General features: G+C 35.0%; 4 protein-coding genes across 11 annotated transcripts; 2 read left to right on the forward strand and 2 right to left on the reverse strand.

The window, feature by feature from the left end:
- Positions 1–1,174: 1,174 nt before the first annotated feature.
- Positions 1,175–12,389, forward strand: LOC123683345 (beta-TrCP). Of its 6 annotated transcripts, none has more exons than XM_045622376.1 (9): positions 1,175–1,369; positions 1,470–1,525; positions 2,505–2,700; positions 3,907–4,093; positions 6,549–7,005; positions 9,458–9,720; positions 10,898–11,087; positions 11,583–11,703; positions 11,794–12,389. In XM_045622376.1, exons 2-9 carry the CDS (start codon positions 1,478–1,480, stop codon positions 11,808–11,810), a joined length of 1,479 nt encoding a protein of 492 aa, XP_045478332.1. In that variant the 5' UTR covers positions 1,175–1,369; positions 1,470–1,477; the 3' UTR covers positions 11,811–12,389. The 6 variants fall into 6 exon arrangements, with proteins under 6 accessions (XP_045478332.1, XP_045478323.1, XP_045478308.1 ...); XM_045622352.1 differs by having other exon boundaries at positions 1,176–1,369; positions 2,484–2,700; XM_045622367.1 differs by having other exon boundaries at positions 1,175–1,525.
- Positions 12,390–13,636: 1,247 nt separating this feature from the next.
- LOC123683378 (m7GpppN-mRNA hydrolase) lies at positions 13,637–15,966 on the reverse strand. The gene has a single exon (XM_045622389.1). It carries the CDS (start codon positions 15,765–15,767, stop codon positions 14,778–14,780), a length of 990 nt encoding a protein of 329 aa, XP_045478345.1. The 5' UTR covers positions 15,768–15,966; the 3' UTR covers positions 13,637–14,777.
- A 200-nt stretch (positions 15,967–16,166) lies between these two features.
- Positions 16,167–23,162, reverse strand: LOC123683330 (phenoloxidase 1-like). 3 transcript variants are annotated; one of them, XM_045622322.1, is made up of 10 exons: positions 23,039–23,159; positions 22,660–22,774; positions 21,892–22,308; positions 21,353–21,555; positions 20,088–20,340; positions 19,866–20,030; positions 19,538–19,666; positions 18,216–18,540; positions 16,557–16,789; positions 16,167–16,495 (listed from the first exon to the last, which is right to left on the reverse strand). In XM_045622322.1, the coding sequence occupies exons 2-10, from the start codon at positions 22,771–22,773 to the stop codon at positions 16,271–16,273; spliced, it is 2,064 nt and encodes a 687-aa protein (XP_045478278.1). In that variant the 5' UTR covers position 22,774; positions 23,039–23,159; the 3' UTR covers positions 16,167–16,270. The 3 variants fall into 3 exon arrangements, with proteins under 3 accessions (XP_045478278.1, XP_045478262.1, XP_045478269.1); XM_045622306.1 differs by having other exon boundaries at positions 19,866–20,340; positions 23,039–23,162; XM_045622313.1 differs by having other exon boundaries at positions 19,866–20,340; positions 22,660–22,783; positions 23,039–23,056.
- A 643-nt stretch (positions 23,163–23,805) lies between these two features.
- Positions 23,806–25,373, forward strand: LOC123683386 (ubiquitin-conjugating enzyme E2-17 kDa). Its single transcript, XM_045622401.1, has 3 exons — positions 23,806–24,113; positions 24,238–24,523; positions 24,583–25,373. Exons 1-3 carry the CDS (start codon positions 24,070–24,072, stop codon positions 24,706–24,708), a joined length of 456 nt encoding a protein of 151 aa, XP_045478357.1. The 5' UTR covers positions 23,806–24,069; the 3' UTR covers positions 24,709–25,373.
- The last annotated feature ends 364 nt before the right edge of the window (positions 25,374–25,737 follow it).

The following is a 25,737-nucleotide window of genomic DNA, read 5'->3' on the forward strand; positions in this document are numbered from 1 at the left end:
TAATCAGGAAAGATTCGTCTCTTCAATTTGATTTTGGGTTATTATTTATAACTGTTCAACTGACTCTGAAATTTTCAGTTAACATTTTTCAAACAAAAACGCAATAACTTAATAGCCAAATTTCTCGAAACAGCTTCTTTACCAAAAACTAGGTAAATTTTGGTATGAAAGGTATTAAGAATTCTCAAAAAAAATATTGAAGAATGAAAAACTTAGTGAAATTACTGTATCGACTTTTTCTATACAAAATTTGAAAACTTGAAATGAGTTTTTCTTAATTAAACATTTTTTGGGAAACTGAAAAATTACTTATATCAACAGTATAAAAGTCATACTAGAATTTCATTTTGAAAGTTTTATTTGTCAATAATTAAATTATCTTCGTTTCGAAATTTTCAAGTTTTTTCAAATATTCTTCATTACGCTAAGTTCAACTTTTAAAAAAATCATTCGATCATTACCTGACCATTTTGAACCTAGAGTATCAAACCACATTGAAATCTGTCGAGGATTGAGGAAAATATATTAAGTTGCATCAACTTAAATTATCCGTTTTTTCAGGATTTTTACCTCAACTGGGCTTTCAATTTGGCCCTCATATAAATTTCATCAAAGGAATAAATTGACCTCAAAAACTTTGTTTCAATTTCAGAGTATTTTTTAGTATAATTGAAATCGAAACTTTATTGTTTCCTGTAATAGCTTAATTGTATACAGTAAATATTTAATATGGGATTATTCTTTGATCAACAATTCAGAAAAATTTAAGATTTTGGTATAATTCCACTCCCTACTAAGATATGGTGGATACGCCAAGGTTTAATTTCAATACCGAAAACGTCTTTCGAAGTATGGTAATAAATGTTATTTTATAGTTTCAAATCAAAATAGTTTTACTGTTCACAGAAATATTTCATTTAGAATTACATTTTCCAATCAATAATTGAAATGCTGGTGTAATTCCTACTTCCTCATAAAATATGTTGGATACGGCAAGGTACCATTTAACTACCGAAAATTTCTTTCGAAGTGAGTGCTCAATGCTAAAATATTTGTTTTGAATCAAAATTTGTAATTTAATTGTATACAAAGAAATTTTTTCATTTCAATTAGAAGGGGAATGTGGAACGCATCTTCAGTTGTCAATTTGACTTTCAAGTTAATCAAGTGTACGCGTGCGTCAGTGGCTGTGCTCGTCATCGCCATACTAACTAATCAAGCCCTTCTTTTCTTTCCGTAATTCAAGTTCCTCATCAAAATAACGAAGTATATGAAACAAACAAAATCGCGTGAAAGGTCCCCATAATTTAATGATCAAGTTGATGTTTTTTCAACATTTAAAATCGCACTTCCAGCTTCTGTCTGGCTGGTATGTGTCCAGTGTCTAGTGAATGAAATCTAATTCCTTGTAAACTCCATATTTTGTGATTACGAGAAATTACTATCTTGTTACTAGTTTTCGATTTTAGTTGGAAAAATGCTGAAAATGGAAACGGATAAAATAGAAGATTCAACTAACAACCAGGTAATTTCTTTGAAAAACGCCATATGGCTTCTTTTGATGATTTGATTTCCTTGTCCGCTGAAATTCAAAGATGTAGGTGGACATATATACTTCACTACTGTGATGAATTGTTATACATATTTACAATTACTTTTTCATGTTAGTAAATACTTCGTGGGACAATTAGTTTCAATAAATTCAATTTAAAAAATGTATTACATTCCTGTTTTTTAGTGAATTTCTCCTGGTTACATCAATTTATGAATCCATTAAAATGTATTTGAGATTCATTGTTTTCTTTTCTCATTAAAGATTCTAGTGACCTAGGTAATAATGACTTGAGCAGTATTTCTTAATAACGTTTCAAAATAAAAGAAATAATCAATGAAATTTTCATAATAGGTTTCATTATTCAGTGCTTGGTACAAGAAATGATGAAATTATTGTAGTGTTTTGTATTAATTAATGCTTGCAACAATTGTGTAAGAGAATGAAATTTAATTTCCAATTTGATGATTAACTGTTATGGTAACTGTATATACACAAGAACTTCGTTTCTTTGTTTATTTGCGAATTTTAATTAATGAAATTCGCAGTTTTGTTTGAAATATGCAAAAGTTTAATTTATTCTGAATCATTTAAAATCTATTGAAATTTCATTGATTGTGATGTTGTTTCTTTCAAATTTTTAGTCAGTTTTCTTATAGGGGAATAGTTATTTTTTTGAAACAAGCTAAGTAGGTATGTAATCAGATGTCTCATCAAAAAGTCATTATGATTAGCAGTTATGATGAAATAGAGTTTGTCACACGAGTTTTTTTCAAAGCAATTATTGTTGTATAAGAATTGTAAAATGATACCTTTGCTAAAACATTCGAAATTTCTTATTGCTAATAATTTTAACTATGTAAGAATTGCACATGTTATCATTTGAATTTTTCCTTGGCAAATTCCTTGATCTCGGATTGATTTTTTTCAGTACCCAATGACTGTTTTACAGCCCTATGATACTGCCAGAAAAAAAGAGATCACGGTCGAGCGTGAGGCTTGTTTGAAGATGTTTGAAAAATGGAACGAGACTGATCAGGTGGAATTTGTGGAAAATCTGTTGGCTAGGATGTGTCACTACCAACATGGCCATATAAATTCCTATCTCAAGCCAATGCTACAACGTGACTTCATTTCCTTATTGCCAAGTGAGTTTTTTAATTTCATTGAAAAAAAAAAACCTTTAGAACATTACGATGACGTCAATTTGAAGTAAACCCCTGTGTCATTCCTTTTTTTTCAACACTTTCTACCATAGTATATATAATTTTTTTTGCAAGTCTGAATAAACATTTTTATCTATAGGAAAGGTCATTGAAATTTTGTGGCATTTGAATCAACATTGAATTCTAACTCAGAACAGATTGCTAGAGTGAGAATGTAGTGAATCAAAATTATATTTACAATTTGGTACTAGTAATAATAAGTTTATTATTTATAATGAAATGATCTTGAAAATGGTTGAATCTAAAAGCTTTTGTATATGATACTTGCTCTTGTATATTTATACTTCCAAGTGACGTCACTGATGGCATGTTGCGTGAAATGGCATTTTGGTGGCCTCTTTGAATTTAACTTTTTTGATTGCGATTTTTTTTCTTAATATTCATGCAGATTAAGAATATCCACTTTCTCTGGTCTTGATGAACATTACTGAATAATTTAATATATCTGTCGAATATTCTATCAATCAAAAAACGCTTTTCCTGTGTTCAAGAAATTATTTGTGGAAAACTATGAAATCCACCATATGTTTACTTTACCAAAGAGTAATTTCTTTCAAAATGTTCTAAGTGAAATAAAAAGGATTTTTTGCTGTTATTACAATATATAGGATGAGTCATAAAATTTTACTTGGGTTCCTGATAAAAAGCAAAAATTTTTTTTTTCAAATTACTTTGAATATACAAAAGAAGCGGGGCAACATTGCCTTAGCTGTGTTAAGGGCATTTTCTTGCTCCATAATTAAGGTGTATTTTTCGAATTTTTCACCCTTGAAATCTTGAATTTATTAAATCATTGAGCATTCTAAGAGTGACTTCGGTTATCTCTAATTGCTTCATTCACGCTAATTGAGTACAGTTTGGATCAGATAAATTATATATGTCTCTTAGTTAGAAAAAATTCGCACTAAAATTAATTTCATTCTGAAAGATCATTTGAAAGTTACAAAGGAAAAACAAATTATGTTTCTGGAACTTTAACAACATATATCTTTTCACCTGAGCCGAATTGGGAAAAATTGTAAATGAAACAAGCATTTTATTTGATGAGAGGATCGGTAAATGTAATGTACAACTTCGAGACTCAGCCTGTATGTAGATATCCTTAGTTACTCCTTTGGTCCCTTGCAGAGAAGGGTCTGGATCACGTGGCCGAAAACATACTATCCTACTTAGATGCAGACAGTCTGAAAAACGCAGAAGTCGTTTGCAAAGAGTGGCATCGGGTAATATCCGAAGGAATGCTGTGGAAGAAGCTCATTGAACGAAAAGTAAGGACAGACACGCTTTGGCGAGGTTTGGCAGAGAGAAGACAATGGTAAGTCACCATAAGGGTTTGAATAGTGGATTTGATATTCTTGTGTTGGCATTTCTGGATGTCTGTCATTAGTGACAATTATTTGAGGTGTAAATGTCAAACCCTTTCATAAATAAGATCACATAAGATGATCTTTGCGAAAATGATTCTCAAGTCTCAATATCGAATCTTCCCTCTTTTGTAATTGGTTATTATTAACTGTTATTTTTGGTTGAATCTTGCTTTTTTTTGATATATTTGTTGAATCCACTATTTTTGATATTTTAGTTGAATCCTACTATTTTCTATATTCCTTGGAGTTGTAGATGAAACTACATCAAATTTAGTTATAATATTGTAGTCATATGTTATTATAATTCAGTGGTCTTTTTTTTTTTAATAAAGTGTCCAAGTATTTGGAGCAGGTAATTGTTAAATTAACGAAATTCCGTTATTCTTATTTTTTTAAGCTTTGAAGAATTACTGATCTTCTCCACTGATATAATCACCTCAAGTAATGTATCTAACGTAATAATACGAGAAAAAATTTAAATTTTTTGTTTGTTCTACATAATCTTCATACAATATTTGTATTAATAAGACTAATAAGGTTTATCACAAATGTCAAATAAGAACTCTTCTGTTGTCACCATAGAGTAATAAACATAGATAGAGGAAGTATATGCAATTTTTACATGTCCCCAACATGGTTAGATTATGTTGTCGGATTGTGAAATATTTTCAAATCCACAATTTTACTGAATCGTTATGAATGTATATTATATTGAATGAAATATATTTATTTGAGTGATTCCCTATTAAATATGCAAATTTGAATATTTGGAATACGATATTTTTCCTAATTGTCGAATTTATTATAAGCAGAATATTTAATATTTTCTGTATCTACCTGCTGAAATCCTAGGTTTGGCAACTTTTGCTCTCCTAGTGTCATCGGTTGTTTCACGCTTGAAGTTTGTTTTTTGAATTTCTGATATATTTAGGTATTTATCTCAATATATTTTGAGTTAATATGAAACATTGATACACTATGAGACGTAAGAAGTGCGTTCTTTGTGGAGAAACTCGCTAATTGAGTGAAATATCGTATCACTGACATGTTTTCATTTACGCGCGCTTCATGTCAAATTTGATTGTCCATGTTGGGGACAAAATTTGCTTACTGAAAATGACATACGCTTCCTCTATCTATGTTCATTATTCTGAGGTTGTCACGTATTTACCTATCACCAAAACTTCTTGTTCATGAAAATTGACACCAATGACAGATCTACAGAATTGGAAAATTCCGGGATTTTAGCTGTGGTCCCACTTGACTTTTCGCTACCACTGAGGCATGTATCTTCAGAGATTTCTAGATCATAGATTGCAATTCGACGCTTCAATAAGAATGTCAATTCTGTCCCGGATGCAGTGATTGTACAGAGGAGGCTGGGCCATCTGGGTCGTTCCCTTCCCTTCTGACAAGTTTAGTTTAAGTGTGAACCAATGCTGGTAACCAGGCGCTATGAACTACTGGTGTTTCTTCTCTTCTATAGGCTCAATATACTAATATTCACTTCGGAGGACTCCAGTGTCAAGTTACAATCTAGTAACATACGAAACAATTAAAAAGCCCAGAATTCTTACTTTGTTAAACAAACCGGCCATGAAAGCCTTCAGCATTGTAATAATGACAGATATCCAAGTGTGCCAACCCAACAATAATAGTCCGGGAGCCAGTAACAGATATACATGACCAAGTTCCTCTCAAACGGTAATTAGTAGAATGCATCAGGTAATAGTAATTCAGTCATTTCCTCCCAACTGAAAATTTGTCAAATTGTAGCTAACCCAATATCTAGACGAAAAAATACAATCAGCTGGCTATAGCATGGTGGATTATACGTCAGCTGGTGCCTCAAACATGAAAAAAAAAAAATATTTTCAATGACAGCTCTGACAGCGACTCTGATAATGAATCAGAGAGTGCCACACTCGCGAGAAAAGGACTTTCTCCACATGTTGCACAATAATATTTAGTTACTTCCACTCTCTGATTCAGTATCAGAGTCGCTGTCAGAGCTGTCATTGAAAATATAATTTTTTTTTCGTGTTTGAGGCACCAGCTGACGTATAATCCACCATGCTATAGCCAGCTGATTGTATTTGTTCGTCTAGATATTGGGTTAGCTACAATTTGACAAATTTTCATTTGGGAGGAAATGACTGAATGTATTTTTTTTTCTTCGTGTTTGGGGGGCTGCCGCCGATCTCCCCCCCAACCAAGTTGTAGCTGACGTTCACAAGGCTTTTTATTACTATTATCTGATGCATCTCACCAAGTATCTCGAGAGAGGAAATAATCAACCAAATTTGCACCTGGCTCCCGGACTATAACAAACGTGCCTTTAAATCGATAGTCAGTAGTCGGTATTTTAAAGGAATAATTCAACTTTGACCTTTTTTTTCAAAGGATCCAGTACTTGTTCAAACCCAGACCTGGGGAGCACCACAGACCGCACGTCTTCTACAGATCCCTGTACCCGAGGATCATCAAGGACATCGAGACGATCGAGAGCAACTGGCGCAACGGCAGGCACATACTGCAGAAGATAAACTGTCGGTCGGAGAACAGCAAGGGCGTGTACTGCCTGCAGTACGACGATCAGAAGATCGTGTCCGGCCTGAGGGACAACACGATCAAGCTGTGGGACAGGAGCACGCTCCAGTGCACCAAGGTGCTGACCGGTCACACCGGTTCGGTGCTCTGCTTGCAGTACGACGACAAGGTGATCATAAGCGGCTCGAGCGATTCGACTGTCAGGGTGTGGAACGTCCATTCGGGACAGATGGTGCACTCGCTAATCCATCACTGTGAGGCGGTGTTGCATCTGAGGTTTAACAACGGGATGATGGTAACGTGTTCTAAGGTGAGGTTTCTTCCTAGATTGCTTATGATAGTGTATAGCGAATATCTTATTTCTCAATGTTTGAGCCTCTATATTTTCATATTATATATATATATATATATATATAATCAATCTATTAGGTTTTAAACTTAATAAACTCTCTCCAGTCTTTCCTGTTTGCCGTCAACTCTCTAGCTTCTGTTATGTTCTTCCCTCTTCTCGTGATTTCCTTCGCAACCATATCTGTCTTGCAGGCCTCTCTTCCTCCATTCTAATCAAGTGCCCCCACCATCCCATCTGTTTCTCCTATATAATCCTTCATTGACATCTTCAATTCTCTCCTATTCTCGTTCTTCCACCTATCCAATCTTGTTATATGCTTCATTTCCATTGCCTGTAATTTGCTCCTACTCCTTTGTGTAGTTATCCATGTTTCACAACCCCTTTTTTAATTTATGCCTCTTCTCTTGGATAAATATTGATCTCATACAGGGTGATTCACCGGGATGGCCTATTAGACGTTAATGGAAAACTAATCATAATTTTGAGGTGAAAATTTGCATATCGGGGTTTGAGACAGTGATCTTTCTCCCTAAAATATTTTCAGATCTCTACAACTTCCGGTTATACCTGAAACAGACTTCTACTTCCTTATTTCAAATGGCACACCCAGTATATTATTGCATCATTAGATAGCTTTTTTGATGGCAATTTTGGCAATATGCCATACCTTGAGAAAAACTCAACGGTTCATGTGTTATTGGGATTCTCATGAAAAAAATGTTGCGATGAAGACTCACATTTTTTTTAATATTGCCGCAGAACGAGATTTTTCCAAAAAAATTTTTTTCTTTGTCGATTCCGCAAATACGTAGTATTATAAGACTGTTTTCGGCTTGGACCAAAAATGTACAGGGTGTTTATAAGAGGATGATGAACTTGGACAACTCAAATTCATCAAAACTCAAGATTTTCAAATTAGAACCTATATTTTTTATTATTTCAGTCGATACTACGTCCAAAAATAGTGGGGGTTACTTAAGCGAACCCTATACCTAAAATGAATACTTTATGAGTTATCGAGGAAGAACTTTAAATGAGGAAAGACCGCTATTTATAACTGTGTGGAGTAGTTTGCGATTTCCGAAAAACACAGAAAGAAACTAAAATTCGATGTTTTCATAACTAAATTTGACATATCAAGAATTGTAATGAATTATTCGTAACTGAAAATTGTATTGGTTTATGGATTTCTCAACAATCCCAACGAAAAATTAATTAAAATTCATGAAATGTAAAATTTAGTTAACCAAACATCGAATTTTAGTTTCTTTCTGTGTTTTCCGGAAGTAACAGACAGTTATTAACACAGTTATAAATAGCGGTTTTTCCTCATTTGAAGTTCTTCCCCGATAACTCTTGAAGTATTCATTTTAGGCATAGGGTTTGCTTAAGTAACCCCCACTATTTTTGGACATAGAATCGACTGAAACAATAAAAAATATAGGTTCTAATTTGAAAATCTTGAGTTTTGATGAATTTGAGTTGTCCAAGTTCATGATCCTCTTATAAACACCCTGTACATTTTTGGCCCAAACCGCAAACAGTCTTATAATTCTACGTATTTGCGGAATCAAAAAAGAAAAAAATTTTTTGGAAAAAGCTTTTTCTGCTGAAATATTCAAAAAATGTGAGTCCTCATCGCCACCTTTTTTTTCATAAGAATCCCAATAACTCATGAACCGTTGAATTTTTACCCAAGGTATGGTATATTGCCGAAATTGCCATCGAAAATGCAATAATATACTGGGTGTGCCATTTGAAATAAGGAAGTAGTAGTCTGTTTCCGGTATAACCGGAAGTTGTAGAGATCTGAAAATATTTTAGGGAGAAAAATCATTGTTTCAAATCCCAATATGCAAATTTTCTGCTCAAAATTATGATTTAGTTTTCCATAAACGTCTATTAGGCCATCCCGGTGAATCACCCTGTATAACTGGCATTATTACAACATTATTATTATTATTATTATCTGTTCTTTTTCAGCAGGACTATGCATGTCCCTGTTTACCCCTTATTACAGTATGCCTTTTTCATGCCTATTTTCATATCAATTTCTTAGCTACATTTTTCCCAGATGGCTTGCATTATTACACCATGACTTTTTTTTTGAATAATTATTTTATTTATTGAAATCACTTTGAATCATTTATCATCTCAAACTATGGATTTTCATTAAGAATCAGAAGTTACCATGACCACTTCTGTTCACTGAATCCAATTTTCATCTTGAAAGATCTTCAAACAAAAGCATCGGTGCAATTCCTAACCTAACAAACCGCAAACGTCAAATGAACTTGTTAAAACAAGCATGCCGACCTTTCAACTTTTTGTTCCTCAAGAAATTCGGTCTCTCTTCGCTCGTTCTCGGGTGCTTTAATTCTAACCTATATTCTTATGTCTCTGTTTGCAGGATCGTTCCATTGCAGTTTGGGACATGACCTCACAGACCGAGATCAACCTGCGACGCGTTCTGGTGGGACACAGAGCAGCCGTGAACGTAGTGGATTTCGACGAGAAATACATAGTGTCTGCTAGTGGTGATCGGACTATAAAAGTTTGGAATACGTCAACTTGTGAGTTTGTACGTACTCTGACTGGCCACAAACGGGGCATCGCCTGTTTGCAGTACAGAGATCGTTTGGTTGTGAGCGGCAGTTCGGATAACACGATTAGGTGAGTTGGTGACTCTCTGAAGGGACGACAGTGTTTCTTTAACTCAATTTTCCCCCCCACTTGTTAAGATCGTCACGTGAGGAGAAAGCGTTATATCTCCAGGCGACTCTTTCTTTATCCTTCGATTACCACCTCACTATTAAATAAGTGATGCTACATTTGTTGTTTGAAAAATGGATAAAAACGAGTTTCGTTTATTTTGATTAATTCACTTCAAATAATTATTGTTCAGCATTCGATGTATAGGGTGTTTTTTTTAGAGCTATAGAACTTTAAATTGCAATAAAACAACGATGGATTATTCGATTGACATGAATTTTATTTATCCGCAAGATAATCTTGTGACATTACATTTTAAATATGATTTCTGGCATATGACCGCCACAGCTGGCTCGGATGTAGTCCAATCTGGACGTCCAATTTTCGATGACTTTTTCCAACATTTGTGGCCGTATATCGGCAATAACACGGCGAATGTTGTCTTCCAAATGGTCAAGGGTTTGTGGCTTATCCGCATAGACTAATGACTTTACATAGCCCCACAGAAAGTAGTCTAGCGGTGTTAAATCACAAGATCTTGGAGGCCAATTCACAGGTCCAAAACGTGAAATTAGGCGGTCACCAAACGTGTCTTTCAATGAATCGATTGTAGCACGAGCTGTGTGACATGTTGCGCCGTCTTGTTGGAACCACAGCTCCTGGACATCATGGTTGTTCAATTCAGGAATGAAAAAATTAGTAATCATGGCTCTATACCGATCACCATTGACTGTAACGTTCTGGCCATCATCGTTTTTGAAGAAGTACGGACCAATGATTCCACCAGCCCATAAAGCGCACCAAACAGTCAGTTTTTCTGGATGTAACGGTGTTTCGACATACACTTGAGGATTAGCTTCACTCCAAATGCGCTTCATCGCTAAACAAAATAAAATGGACGTAGTGCGCGATACGTATTCCGAACAGAACCATTATTTTCGAAATAAAATTGCACTATTTGCAAGCGTTCAGGCGTGAGTCTATTCATGATGAATTGCCAAACCAAACTGAGAATAAATCACTTGACAGCTGTTAAATCGGTCGCCATCTTGAACAGTAATGCCAACTTAAAGTTATATACCTCGAAAAAAAACACCCGTTAGTAGGTAGGTTTTTAGGTCATTGCTTGATTTTCTAGATTATGGGACATCGAATGCGGTGTGTGCCTGCGAACATTGGAAGGACATGAAGAGTTGGTCCGTTGTATCAGATTTGACACTAAACGAATTGTGAGTGGAGCTTATGATGGAAAAATTAAGGTTTGGGATCTCGTGGCTGCTTTGGATCCTAGAGCACCGACCAGCTCTCTTTGTTTACGAACTCTGGTGGTAAGTTGCCTATTTTTTTTTTTTTTATAACGGCAGTTACAGTTGATTTTTCCGACTGAAAAGTGCAATTGCAAATGAATAAATGATCGGTCAAAAGCTCTTAACTTCACGTCACTGTTTTTCTCATTTTTTTATGCTTCTAAGTAATCTTATAAAAACTAACTACTACATAATTTAAAAACCTTGAAAAACAATGATAAGAAGTGAATAATGTCGACAATGTAGCTTGAGACTAATGGTTTTTTTAATATTAATAAATTTGAAAATAAAACGACAATTATCAGTCTTCAATTCGTTTATGGCATTAGCCATAAATAGTGATAGTTAACTTTTTATGTTGGCAATTGAAGAAATGTCATCAGAGGTCAATCAAAACATTCTATGACAACCTCAAGGTGACGCACGTCATTTCTTAAGAATTTCTGATGACATACCCAGCATTGCCAACTAAGCAACGCAAGTGGTTATTCAACAGACAATTTTTTTCTTGTGCAGGAACATACCGGAAGGGTATTCCGTCTGCAGTTTGACGAGTTCCAGATTGTGAGTAGTTCGCATGACGATACCATTTTGATATGGGACTTTTTGAATTCCGATTCATCTATTTCGCCTCAACGTGAGTAAAAACTTTCTCACTCTTGTCTTGATTACATTCTTTTTATCGAAAATGGGAGTTGAAGGTGATGATTTTCTTGGTTCAATGTAGCGATAGCTTGTGAATGAGATTCAGATTGTAACGAGCCAAGGTCGAATTAGAATAACTAAGTGCATCCCATGGATGCAGCTCTATAGAAAAGGATGGTCTCTAGCTGTGGAAGATTGAGAGATGAGGAGAAAGTGATGGTAGCGATTTCTCAATTCTTCGCAATCACCTCAAGAGTCTGCTTTTTGTGTTTATGTCGAACTGTCAAATACTTTAGTAGGTATTGTGATTTTTTTACTGTTGAGGAGTTACTATAACGATATTGTTTTTTCACGTATATCATTTTTTTTTGTTAATATTTATACATATATAGTTCTTCATGACATATTATAATTGTACAAAATTGTAAAGTTATTAAATTAATACATTGTTTATCGATTTATATGAAATAATGGCTTCATATTTTGATGCGGTGCATTATTTTGTTATTGTATTTATCTGTATATGAGAAATTAAGAGGTTTAATCGATGGAGTGAATATTGTATTATTGATTTTCTGATAATCGTGTTCTGAACTGCACACATAAAGGATCGATTTGTTTCCTTTGATTGCAATCAATTTTTTTTGTTGAAATTTTTAATAAAAAAAATTAAATACAGGTGATTGGTGTTTTCTAAATTTCAAATGTCCGATTCTCATGTTTTTGAGAAACTACTCACTGATCCATAAGATTGAGAGGGTAAGTATGAAATTAATTATATATTTCGCACATATTGATCAGAAAGGTGAATAAAGTTTTTTGACAATATAAAAATAATTCACCATCTATTCACGTTCTCATAGACAAAGTTCTGAGAATGATATTCATTCTTTTGACAAAAACTATGTTTTTTAATATTTAAAAAATATTTTTATAACTCATTTTTGTTAGATGTGGAATTAACTGAGTGAACTTAGGATGACGTCAATTGTAGTAAACATTTTGTCTTTTATAAAGGTTGCAACATTAAATGCTAACCTCAAATTACTATAGCAAGAATGTGATGAATCAAAGTAATAATCTCAATAAAAAAAAATTATTGAATAATAAGTGAATTGCTTCCAACAAAATTATCTCCATAAAAAAATAGTTAAATCAACAATAAGAAAACATCTCAATGACGTCATGATGGGGTAATTATCATTTTGACGGTATTTTTGATTTCTATTTTATTGAAAATATCGATGAATATGTAAACTTTCCACGTTATAGGCCAATTTTTCAAAATACAGAGTTTATTAATGAGAGTTTTCATTTTGAACAGCCTGCTATCTAGTAAGCTGTCACATTTGACAAATGAAGCAACGCTCTAATACTTAAAATGGAACTATGTACGCTTCAACGGTGCATTGAAATTGTTAAAATTCACCACTAGTATAATGAAAATTTTGCACTCACAATTTTCAAAACTAAAGCACTTTTGGGTTGCTGGGACAAGTTAGTGATATGAAGAATCGAAAACGTGTGCGTCACTCAAGATCAACTCAGAATATTGTTGTTGCCCATAATGTTGACGAAACCCAGGTCTGTTGATTTTTTGTCGTTTTTGGGTAGTAGGCTATGATTTACTATAGCCGGAATTAAAAGATATTGATATGGACAACTTTCATTTTCAACAAAACTGCGCAAAGTGCCACACAAACAACAAACTAATTGTAATTACAATTAATTGTGTTATTTCTCGAAGAGGTGATTACAATTGGCCACAGAGAATTTGTAATTTAACACCTTTAAACTTTTTCCTTTGTGGCCACGTGAAAAAAAGGTTTATCTATACCAATGCTCTACAATCGATTCAAGAAACTTTTTTTTTTTTGGAAATCCCTTATTTGATATGGAAATATGGAAGAAATACAAAACAGCAATTAAATTGATAGAATTTTTATTTACATCCATAACAAATTGATAGTTTCTAATAATTTTTTGATGACTTACAATTGACTGATATAATAATACTGAACATCAAATGTCGATATTACAAATTTGGGTAGTCATTTTAATTCAACAAATTCACAAAAAGACAAGATTTGCATTGACTAGTATCCAGATAAAATATTAAAAAATTAATTATATAAAAATAATCTTCTAAAAATATATTTGCTTAATATAAACACTGGGATACAAGGTTTCAACACACAATAAGTTCTTATCAGAAACAAAAATATGTTTTCAAGTTTTTGAAATTCATCATATAGAGATATTTCAAAAAATTGAAAATTATCAGTAATCAAACACATGTATATATATATTATTTTCTTACTGGAATTGAGTAAACGAATGATATGAATAATTACCTCTCTTCAATTTTGGTTTTCCATTTCCAATAAGACAAATTTTTCAGTTCCCATAAGACATGTTAACACTAAGTTTGTCTTGTTTCAATTCTCATCCAGAATTTTTAACAAATGAGTTCTTGGAGAGATATTGAAAATTGTCAGGTTTAAAGCTATTATCAGTCACATCTATCATTATAAGTAATATAACAAAAAAAAAAAAATTTTTCTAAATGTGAAAAAAAATCCCAACTTGGATGTAAATCAAAACTTTAGTTCATTTCAAGAAAATACAAAGACAAAAGACTTTTAATAGTCCCACAACAAACATAAGATATGTTAAGGTGGGTAAGTTTAAAACAAACTATATTTTCAACGTTCTTCAAATTTTTATGGATTTTTTTGGCAAAGTTGAATGAAAGCTAGTAAGTTCATTAGATAAAAGAATTATTGCAGCAAAACATACTTCAGGAAAAATTTTTCAAAAGATCATAACTATCAGCAGATGTATATGAAAATTTTCATATTTATTTGAAAATAATCAAAACCATTTTTGGTTCAATTCACATTTTTAAGGACCTTCTAAAATTTCAAATCAAATTGGTTACATATATAACAAATAAAAGGATCTAGAATACATATATTCTATTAAACACATAAAAATGGTCAGAACCAATATGAACTGTACAAATTTTGATGGTTTTTGTTCAACCAAAATACAGAGTACATCCTCTTACGGAATACATTCTATTATTGCAGTTTGGTCAAACTTGAAATTGACCCAACAAGAAGCACCAATCAATTCTGGTAGCTTATCAGCCAAGTTAGGGAACAGTTCCCTTTTAGGAACACTTTTTCGTTCACATTTTTTGTTGTTCTTACCTTTTTCTTCCTCGACTTTTGTGCTTGGTCTGTTCTTATGTTTAGACGCTGTATTTTCACAATCACTCAGACTGTTAGACTTCTTTCGACTCCTTTTGCTGGAAGAAGCTCCATTAGCCAATTGCCTCAACTTCTTCATAAAGGGAATGATTAAGAAGAAAGCATTTGGATTTACTCCCAATTTAATTTTTGTAGTGAGATCCTTCCTGTTGGTGGGTAAATCCGCAATAGAGAACCAACCACAAGATTTGATTTCACAACGTGTTCTAGGTTGGAACTTGGTAGACATAGGTATATTCTTGATAATATAAAGTCTAACCAATTGATCGTTGATTACTGATTCAAACCAATCATCTGGGTCTACATAAGAAGTAATATCAAAGCCTGTTTCTTCCAGTACTTCTCGTATGGCACAATGTACAGGATCTTCTTCCTCGTTTACTTTCCCTTTTGGAAAACCCCAAGTCGTTTTGGTCCAATAACTTTTCACTAATAAGACATGAGTGAGTCCTTCAGATAATAAAATGGCTCCATAAGTCGGAACAGTTTGCTTGTATTGTTTCCATTGAGCTAGGATTTCAGGCAACCTATTTGCTTCCTTCTGCAGAAAGGGGCTGTGTTGAAATACGTGAGCTGCAAACTCATTAATCGTACAAGTTTTCAACTTATTGTCGTTACTGACATAAAAATCCAAATAATACCAATGAGCCAATTCGATCTGGAAGCAAATTCTCACATGATCTTTCTTAGCAGAGTCCGGTACGTTTATGAGAAATCTGGTAAGAAGGTCATCCAGGATTTCCGTTGGTATGGAATGCTCTACTTTTTTCGTTTCCTCCATTATTATGAAACCGAATACAATTTAACTGGACCAACTTGAGAACGTTTTTACTGTTTCTACGCCAATTTCAACTTGAGACTATTATAGTATAGGGAATTACAAGCACCAAAAACACAAAATAAACACTTTATTTCGTTTGCAATGTTCATTTTATCCGAACGAACTCCTTTATTACGTCGAACTGAATTAAAAACAAAAAGTGACAATTTTGATGTCAATTCCTCTTCTTTTTCTCTTCTTACCATAGACATATGTTATTCTATGTCGATTTCACGCAGAAACAGTTTCGCCAGCGGCGTAGCCAGGATTTTCTTTTGGAGGGAGGGAGACCTGAACATCGAACGATTTATGAGGAGGGTATATCGGGTTGAAAGGCAGTGTAGATTCAATAGAACATAATTTGTAATGAAATTTTCTTTATTATTGCAGAGAAAACAAAAAAGCATAAAAATGATTAATATAACGTAGAAACATAAAATGGCCAGGTTGTTTATAGAGGTGTTCTAGTTGTTCATGTTGGTGCGAGGTCTTAATGTCCTGTTAGAAAATTTTATGCTGACATCCTGCACTCTCATGTTGGGAGTCAAAAACTGCTGCAAAGTGTTAACACCAGCCCTTGGTTCTCTGTCAAACGGATAACCCATCGATCTTCTATCGGGATATAACCTATCCTTGATTCCACAGAAAACAAATGCGTCATTGCATGGTCCTTCGATATTTTGATCGATCTGTGAGAAAATAAATAATTAAATAATCGGTCACAAAACACTTGAACAGATTTCAACTTACCGAATCGTTGTTATAATTAGATATCATCACGAATAATTGACAGGGCATTCCTTCCGGTGTACCCTTTGGTATCAGCATATGTTGAGGCCATCCACACCCGCAAAAGTTGAACTGAGCCAACTGTTCTCCACCCTGTGGGCGACTCGTATCCAAATCCCTGAAGGTGCGTTCAAACGGTATTGTCACTGAAGATTGAGTAGATGCACGGTTTATGGTGTTCTGTCCTTGTTTCACTACGATCAAAATCGAAATAATTGCATTTGAAGAAATCTCTTCCAATTGAATGATAATAATCCAAAGAAGATTTTTTTCAAAATATTTTATTTTTTTTGCTCGCTAAGTTATCTCTATTTTTTTAGACCTGTGCCAAACCTATTGCGAGTAGAGTCTCATTCAAAGCGAAAACAAATTTAGAGGGAACACCACCATGTGACTGCTCAGTTTAAAACGAAATTAGAGATATTTCTTCTTAAAAATCACCGATTTTTCACTTAAAAAAAGACTCGTTGATTGAGTACTTCCTTTCGACGAAAGTTGGAACTATTGTAATATTCCTAACATCTAAAGGGTGTTTTTTTTAGAGTTATAGAACTTTAAATTGCAATAAAACAACGATGGATTATTCGATTGACATGAATTTTATTTATCTGCAAGATAATCTTGTGGCATTTAATTTTAAATATGATTTCTGGCATATCACCGCCACGGCTGACTCGGATGTAGTCCAATCTGGACGTCCAATACCTTGGATGACTTTTTCCAACATTTGTGGCCGTATATCGGCAATAACACGGCAAAATGTTGTCTTCCAAATGGTCAAGGGTTTGTGGCTTATCCGCATAGACCAATGACTTTACATAGCCCCACAGAAAGTAGTCTAGCGGTGTTAAATCACAAGATCTTGGAGGCCAATTCACAGGTCCAAAAAGTGAATTTAGGCGGTCACCAAACGTGTCTTTCAATAAATCGATTGTGGCACGAGCTGTGTGGCATGTTGCGCCGTCTTGTTGGAACCACAGCTCCTGGACATCATGGTTGTTCAATTCAGGAATGAAAAAGTTAGTAATCATGGCTCTATACCGATCCCCATTGACTGTAACGTTCTGGCCATCATCGTTTTTGAAGAAGTACGGCCCAATGAATCCACCAGACCATAAAGTGCACCAAACAGTCAGTTTTTCTGGATGTAACGGTGTTTCGACATACACTTGAGGATTAGCTTCACTCCAAATGCGGCAGTTTTGTTTGTTGACGTAGGCATTGAACTAGAAGTGCGCTTCATCGCTAAAATGGACGTAGTGCGCGATACGTATTCCGCACAGAACCATTATTTTCGAAATAAAATTGCATTATTTGCAAGCGTTGTTCAGGCGTGAGTCGATTCATGATGAATTGTCAAACCAAACTGAGAATAAATCACTTGACAGCTGTTAAATTGGTCGCCATCTTGAACAGTAATGCCAACTTGAAGTTATATACCTCGAAAAAAAACACCCATTACTTCCTTTCGACGAAAGTTGGAACTATTTCAATATTCCTAACATCTACTAAACATTCAATCGTTCTAGCAACACCGCACATTATTTTTGTCCCTCCTCTTTTGGGCAAATATTGACAGATCACGAAAATGTGCTCGCTATCCCATATTGTTGTACTTACAATTGACCGGAAACTTATCCAGTTCTATGAACATCAATCTCTGGTCCCTGTACCTCCAGGGGTTTCCCCTTTCATCGAATTTCGGAGCCAGGAATATCCTACAGGTACCTCTCCTGTTTCCTCCCCTGTTATTGACGTTGATGGTATACGTGAAGGGCTGGTGCTGGAGGTGAGTGAATCTCACAAAGACTGGACCTCTTGGTGAGAAATCCATACCTCTGGATAGGTCGACATCTGACTGTTGCCAGAAGGTGTTCATGGTATTTGCGGGCGCGCCTTGGGTTTGGATACTGCAATCGGAGATTGTAACACCATCGTAGTCCAGCTGAAACGAAAGGAAGATTTAGTTGGTCTGTTTATGTATGCGCCCAGGAGTGTCTCAAAATGAACCTCTCAAGGCGGCGCATATCTACATCATCACGGACAGCCAAACCACGCTGAGATCACTGGAATCGTGTTGTCAGGGGTCTCTGCTGACTTGGGAGTGCCGTAACACCATAAAGCAACTGGCCAGAGGAAATAAGGTGACTCTACTATGGGTACCAGGGCACTGTGGGGTTGAAGGAAATGAAAGAGCTGATGAGCTTACAAAGAGTGCATCAAGGTTAACACCTGCTGGACCTGAGCCTTTCTGTGGGATAGGAAAAGACCAATATAAAGCTTCGGTCCAGCTATGGGAGTTGAACAGCAGGACAATCCACTGGACTAACACTCCTAGACTTGTTCAGGCAAAGAAATTCGTGAAGATTTCACCTACCTACGCCAAAAAGCTCCTGAAGCTGTCGCGAGCCGAGCTTCGGGTGATGGTGGGACTGCTGACGGGGCACTGTCGGTACAAACATCATTTGATATGCAAGTGTCCGGAGCTGGCTGGACTAAGAACCATTCACATGGGTAAGCCGGTTTTGGATACCAGAGAGGTAACGGCCAAGGCCCCTAAGGAGGTCGTCAATTTTATTAACGTCGTTGACGACCTCCCTGGGTTTCTATGAATGAGTAGGGTAGAGAACAAAAGATCTGCATGGTCGCAGTTCCCGGAAGGCTTACCGAACCAAAACGACCCCAGTTCAAATAATAAATAATAATAATAGTTGGTCTGGGGTTCCCCAGGGGTAAGACCTTGGTACATCAATTTTCGCTCAGACAGTATAGTACCGGAAATCAATCATTTGAGCCGCCTGAAAACTTTTTGGCACTTTGGAAATTCATCTTAAGTGTGTTTTGCGATCTTTACAATTCAAGAAGCTTAGGAATGGCGTCTCATATCGAAGACGTTCAAAATTGAAGGTGTTGACATTTCCAGTTTTAATAATTCTACTTACAGCTCCAACTTCATATCGTGGAAGCGTGGATTTGAATTCCTGGAATATATCGTCAATGTAAGCGTGCCATCTGTAGAAAATGGGATCCCTCATGGCAGTAGCCGAATCCCCCATAACTCCAAAAGTTTCCTGAAAGAAGAGAATGTATGAAACATTTATAGTTATGAATATCTGTCATAAGTGTCAGTGAAGTGACTGTCGTTGAGTCTCTATTTGTAAGAAATAGTTGTTTTTTTTTTATTTTGATTCATCTTATAATTATATATAGTATCATTGCATGCAAGGAGGCATTTTTAAGAAAACGATTGATGAGTAAATTCCTGCTTACCAGATGCCTATGATCAGGATCGTGAATATACGAAATGAAAATGTGTCCCATATTGTGCAGATCGCCGTAGAAGGTCCTGTTGGGAGACAGTATGCTAGACTCGAGGATGTTGCCCAAAATGTCTATACCTTCATTTTCGGTCAGCTGCACTCTTTCACCACGTTCCTGAAAAACAATCAGGTTATGATAGGTTAGGTTAATTTTATACAAGAATCTACTAACATTCTCAACATAACCTGCGTGAATTGCTGAGAAGATTCTGTCTCTCCATCTGACTAAATCATCGATATCTTGTCTTATTTGATCGGTTTCTCTGTTGAGGTCAGAGATCGTTTGGTTGTGCACACGCGATGGATAGCTCCTGCTGGCCACCAAACTGTCCATTTTGGGGAAATAACCCTCAGCTATTGGAGCTCTCCAATCAGAGAACCGTGTCACTCTTTTGAGGCTGTTGCAAAGTCTTTCAAAGTTGTACCTTTAAAAAATACATAAATTGTAGTAATTCGACTTTTCTTTAGACTTGGTACTGCACTCTAAAGCTGAAGTAACGGGTGTTTTTTTTCGAGGTATATAATTTTAAGTTGGCAATAGTATTCAAGATGGCGACCGATTTAACAGCTGTCAAGTGATTTATTCTCAGTTTGGTTTGGCAATTCATCATGAATATACTCACGCCTGAACAACGCTTGCAAATAGTGCAATTTTATTTCGAAAATAATGGTTCTGTGCGGAATACGTATCGCGCACTACGTACATTTCATTTTGTTTAGCGATGAAGCGCACTTCTGGTTGAATGTCTACGTCAACAAACAAAACTGCCGCATTTGGAGTGAAGCTAATGCTCAAGTGTATGTCGAAACAACGTTACATCCAGAAAAACTGACTGTTTGGTGCGCTTTATGAGCTGGTGGATGTCCAGGAGCTTTGGTTCCAACAAGACTGCGCAACATGTCACACAGCTCGTGCCACAATCGATTTATTGAAAGACACGTTTGGTGACCGCCTAAATTCACTTTTTGGACCTGTGAATTGGCCTCCAAGATCTTGTGATTCAACACCGCTAGACTACTTTATGTGGGGCTATGTAAAGTCATTGGTCTATGCGGATAAGCCACAAACCCTTGACCATTTGGAAGACAACATTCGCCGTGTTATTGCCGATATACGGCTACAAATGTTGGAAAAAGTCATCGAAAATTGGACGTCCAGATTGGACTACATCCGAGCCAGCCGTGGCGGTCATATGCCAGAAATCATATTTAAAATGTAATGCCACAAGATTATCTTGCGGATAAATAAAATTCATGTCAATCGAATAATCCATCGTTGTTTTATTGCAATTTAAAGTTCTATAGCTCTAAAAAAAACACCCTTCAGTTAGGATTCTGATGGTTACAAATTTTTTGTTGAAAAGTGCGTCAAACGCTAATTGAAAAATGCCGTGAACAAGGGTCCGGTCACTTCAGGTTCAATGAGGTTGAAATTACCTGGCTATTATTTGCTGATGCATATAGTAGAACAATTCCCCTCTTCTGTTCTTATTGACAACCTCCATAGCAGCTTCAAAAGGATAGACAAGATGCCAGTGCCAATGGTGAAGGTTGATACCGATGTCTTCCCTGAAGTAAGCCAGACGATGTTCATCTTCCAAATTTGAAGCAGTGTAATCCTTTGGAATCTCAATAGGGGTCTAGAAAGCATAGCAGTTAGCAAGAAGGAGTAAATCAATATACTAAATGGTATTACATAGTTGTCGCAACTAGACTTGTGGCAATAGAAGGTGATATTGGTTCTTGTCTACGACGTGTTTTAGAAATTCTGACAATTTCAGAAACCAGAAAATTTATCACCAATATAGTCTTTGACAGTAGACGTCAGGATAGGTAATTTTTAAGGTTATGGGACTTTGACAATAACTGTCAAGTTGCATAATAGAGGTTATCATCAGTTAGACAGACAGGTGAGTAAAAAATTATGATTTTGATGAATTGGTTGAGAACCCCTGGGAATTCTGAGTGATACATACCCTAGATCCTTCTGGAACTATAGAACTTTCTTCCCTAGCTCTGACAAATACCTGGCTGTCCACAAACTTATCAGGAAACGACCGAATAAAAGAAGGAATGTCCACATCCTTAGTGTCCGCCCTGTGCAGCAGGGCTACAGAGAGACAGTAATTGAATAGGTAAGGATTGACCCTGTCCCTACAGTAGACAGCAACGGACAATAGGTCGTCAACAGACCTCACTCCAATGAAGATGTTGATCAGTTTGCCAGCTAATCTCCTGTGTTTAGGGACGAAGAGAGAAAAATTTGAGTGACGAGGCAAGTCCAGTATATCGCCCAGATTTGGTACCGATATCTGTTTTACCGAAACTCTCTCACCAGCGTCTTCGCCGAATCTGTTGGCCAGTTGCACGCCAATGGGCTTGTATCTATCGGCCTGGAAATTGAAAAAAGATTTTGAAATATGAAAAAGCATCAATCTTAATACATTCGTTAAGTAAATAAAATTAATAATTTGATTATTCAATGATTCGAACATTTCATTCCTAGTCAGTTTTGAGATTTTTAATATTATGTAATGAAAATACAACACTCCACAGTTCTTTATTTTCGGTCTTTAATTTGTCTCATCTCCTGAATTTTTTAACTTTTTCAACATTAAAAAGAATGTCTGAGACGATTCGGAGCACGAACAAATGTGTATCATGTTTTGCCCCCTGCCACCTACGCCACTGCTAAACAATCGATCCCTCGACAGGTAGATAGAGAAGGGTTTGAGTACACTTACCAAATAATTGTTTGGTATATCAAATACCACCTTTTCATCACCTTTAGCCACAAAAACAGGTTCTTGGGGTCTATCGAAAAGCAAGGAAAGGTGTTTCTTGGTACCTGAAGACATTCTGTGAAAACTTTGAATCAGAATTATTTATTAAAATATCCCAAAAGGAATTTGGGAACTTATGAAGGGTTGAAAACATTTTTTTGTTTATTATATTCATAAATGAATATTAGGGGATATTGGAAGAATAAAAATTGAATTGAATTAATTTCATTTTTTGTCTTGGCCAAAATTTAAAGTGGAAAATTCAACGAGAAATCATAAAATTTAAACAGTGTATTTTTCAATTTGCATCGACTTTGAAAAAAACTAGGTAGAAACTCACCTTATGCTCAATTCTCACTGAAAAAACAAGAATTGACGGTCTAGAATTTTCCTCGTTCTTTTATATTGAACAGAAGATAGGAAAAACGGAAATACTTATCGGGGAGTTGTTTATTGTAGAAAATAACAATTCAGTGGTTGAGATTAAGTTAAAAAATATGCCTGATATCTTTTCACCGCAAAAAAAGATTAAACCTTGTTTTTTAAACCATTATTTCGATTTTTGCCAGTTTATACCTATCCATTCTTTAAGAAAGCATTAAAAAAAATCGAGGGTAAGTTCAATTGGAGACAAAAATGCTTTATTTAATTTAAACTGTAATAATACTTTAATTGTCGGTTATTTATTTCGAATTCCAAATCGACTATTCGAAATTTCATAAAACTGTGTGGAGAAAATTATTGTCTTCAATATCATCCCATCGATAGGTATATATTGATTTTTTCTTCAGATTTCAGAATAAAGTTGAAAAAAAATTAAACAATATACAAAAGATTTTTGAATTGAATTCCTGGAATTCAATTCCATGTCATTCACAAATAATATTTTTTGTGTTATTCGAGATTTATACTCTTTAAATTGTATCTGTATATAGGAAAACAGTGTTTTATGCATCTCCTGAATGAGAAAATAAAATGAGAGCACTTTTGAATCTTATAAGAATAAGTATTCTTATTGCAGGCCAAAGAGTTTAATGATAAAAGATGATAAAACATGTTTCTGTGATTCTGACAGGTTCCAGAAAACTGACGTAAGGCCATCGAAACATCACCAAATTCCCCTAACAGAATAACCTCTGCATCATTCATGAGTGAAAAGAATATATGAGCCTAGTGCTATTTTTGTTTATTGGTCGACTTTTCGCTGGTTGCCTTGCATCCTCCTCCGTATGTCATGAGAGCACAAGTTCTATTGTGTATATCAGACATTGAATAAATTCGAAGATAGCTACAAATTCTTGTGTTCTCACAACGAACGATTAAATTAAGATACTTCATTTCTTAACCTAGTTTCAATTAAATTGTCTAAAAATGTCTACTCCCGCCAGACGACGCCTTATGAGAGATTTCAAGAGGTTTGTAGTCATCAGTTTTACTAATCATCGTAAAGGCTATTCATATAATCACTTTGTATCTGGTATTCCTTTGTCTGGCCAACAACCTTCATCTTTGTGTATGACGATTCATCCGTTATTTTAGGCTTCAAGAAGATCCCCCAACAGGAGTTAGTGGAGCCCCTACAGACAACAATATTATGATTTGGAATGCTGTTATTTTTGGCCCTCATGACACCCCTTTTGAAGATGGAACCTTCAAACTCACAATTGAATTCACAGAAGAATATCCTAATAAACCCCCTGCAGTTCGATTTGTCAGTCATATGTTCCATCCTAATGTTTATGCGGATGGAGGTATTTGTTTAGATATTTTACAAAATAGATGGAGTCCCACATACGATGTATCTGCAATACTTACTTCAATTCAAGTGAGTAATCTATGAAAGATGTCTGTCAAAAAAATCACACCTTTGTTTTTAATTTTCAGTCTTTGTTAAGTGACCCCAACCCTAATTCTCCAGCAAATTCTATGGCTGCACAACTTTACAAAGAAAACAGAAGAGAATATGAAAAACGAGTCAAAGCCTGTGTAGAACAAAGTTTCATTGATTAGCGCTAAGAATTGAGTTTCAAATTTAATATTAATTATTTGAGAAAAACTGTATAATGTGCTTCAAAATTTTGCCAAGACATTTTCCCCCCTAATTGTCTTTGTTTTTACACCATTTAAATTCAGTTTTTCCTTACCCGGGGTTTTATTTATAAAGTGTATCCAAATAATATGATATTTATTGATTAGATGGGTTATGTGCCGAATTATTTTTTTTTGTTGCAGATGTTCTTTGAAAGAAATAGGGAATTATGATTTAGTTCAAATGAGTTCTAAGAATTTTGATTTTATTCTAATTGTGCCCACTGACTCAAATTCAAAAACTCTGCTGTTCCAAATTTAATGAAATTTATTGAAGAACATTTCCAACTCTATCTGTAGTACCTTCTTTTCAACTATTTTTTTGTCTGTTTGCAGTCTCAGAATTTATACAGAGATCTGCTTATATGAATATGTTGGTGAGATACAGGGGTATGTAAGATATATATTCTTGTAACAATAATAACTATTTTTTGAATTTACACGATACAGAATTGGTTCAATTGTTCCATTAAAACCTTCACCGAATTGTTTGGCTTTACTCATCGCAAACCTTACTGCCTATTCATTGGAATAGTGCTCTATGTGTTATAATAACTGAATATAATAGAATAAATTATTATACTCTAGCATTCTCTTTTTTTTACACTTATTCTGGGATTTTAATAACTTTACCCTTGTGTCGAGTTGAAAATGATCTCTAAAATTTTTCCAGATTTAGACAAACCAAATTATGTTCAGATATCCACTAAACATGCGATTTGGACCATCCTAAACAACTTTTGTTTGGTGTCTGTCGGTCTGTGTGTCCGCAAAACCGTGTAACAGCCGTACCTTCTACATTTCTTACCTGATTTTGATGAATTTTAGTATGTGCATTCAGTTTAGGCCGGAGATGGTCCCATACAAAATTCAGCTTCTTCAGATGAATGGTGTGATGTACATGCACAAACGTGAAATCTCGGAATCTCAATATTTCACGTCATAGATTTT

The sequence above is a fragment of the Harmonia axyridis genome, chromosome 1, assembly GCF_914767665.1.
Source record: "Harmonia axyridis chromosome 1, icHarAxyr1.1, whole genome shotgun sequence".
Taxonomy (NCBI): domain Eukaryota; kingdom Metazoa; phylum Arthropoda; class Insecta; order Coleoptera; family Coccinellidae; genus Harmonia; species Harmonia axyridis.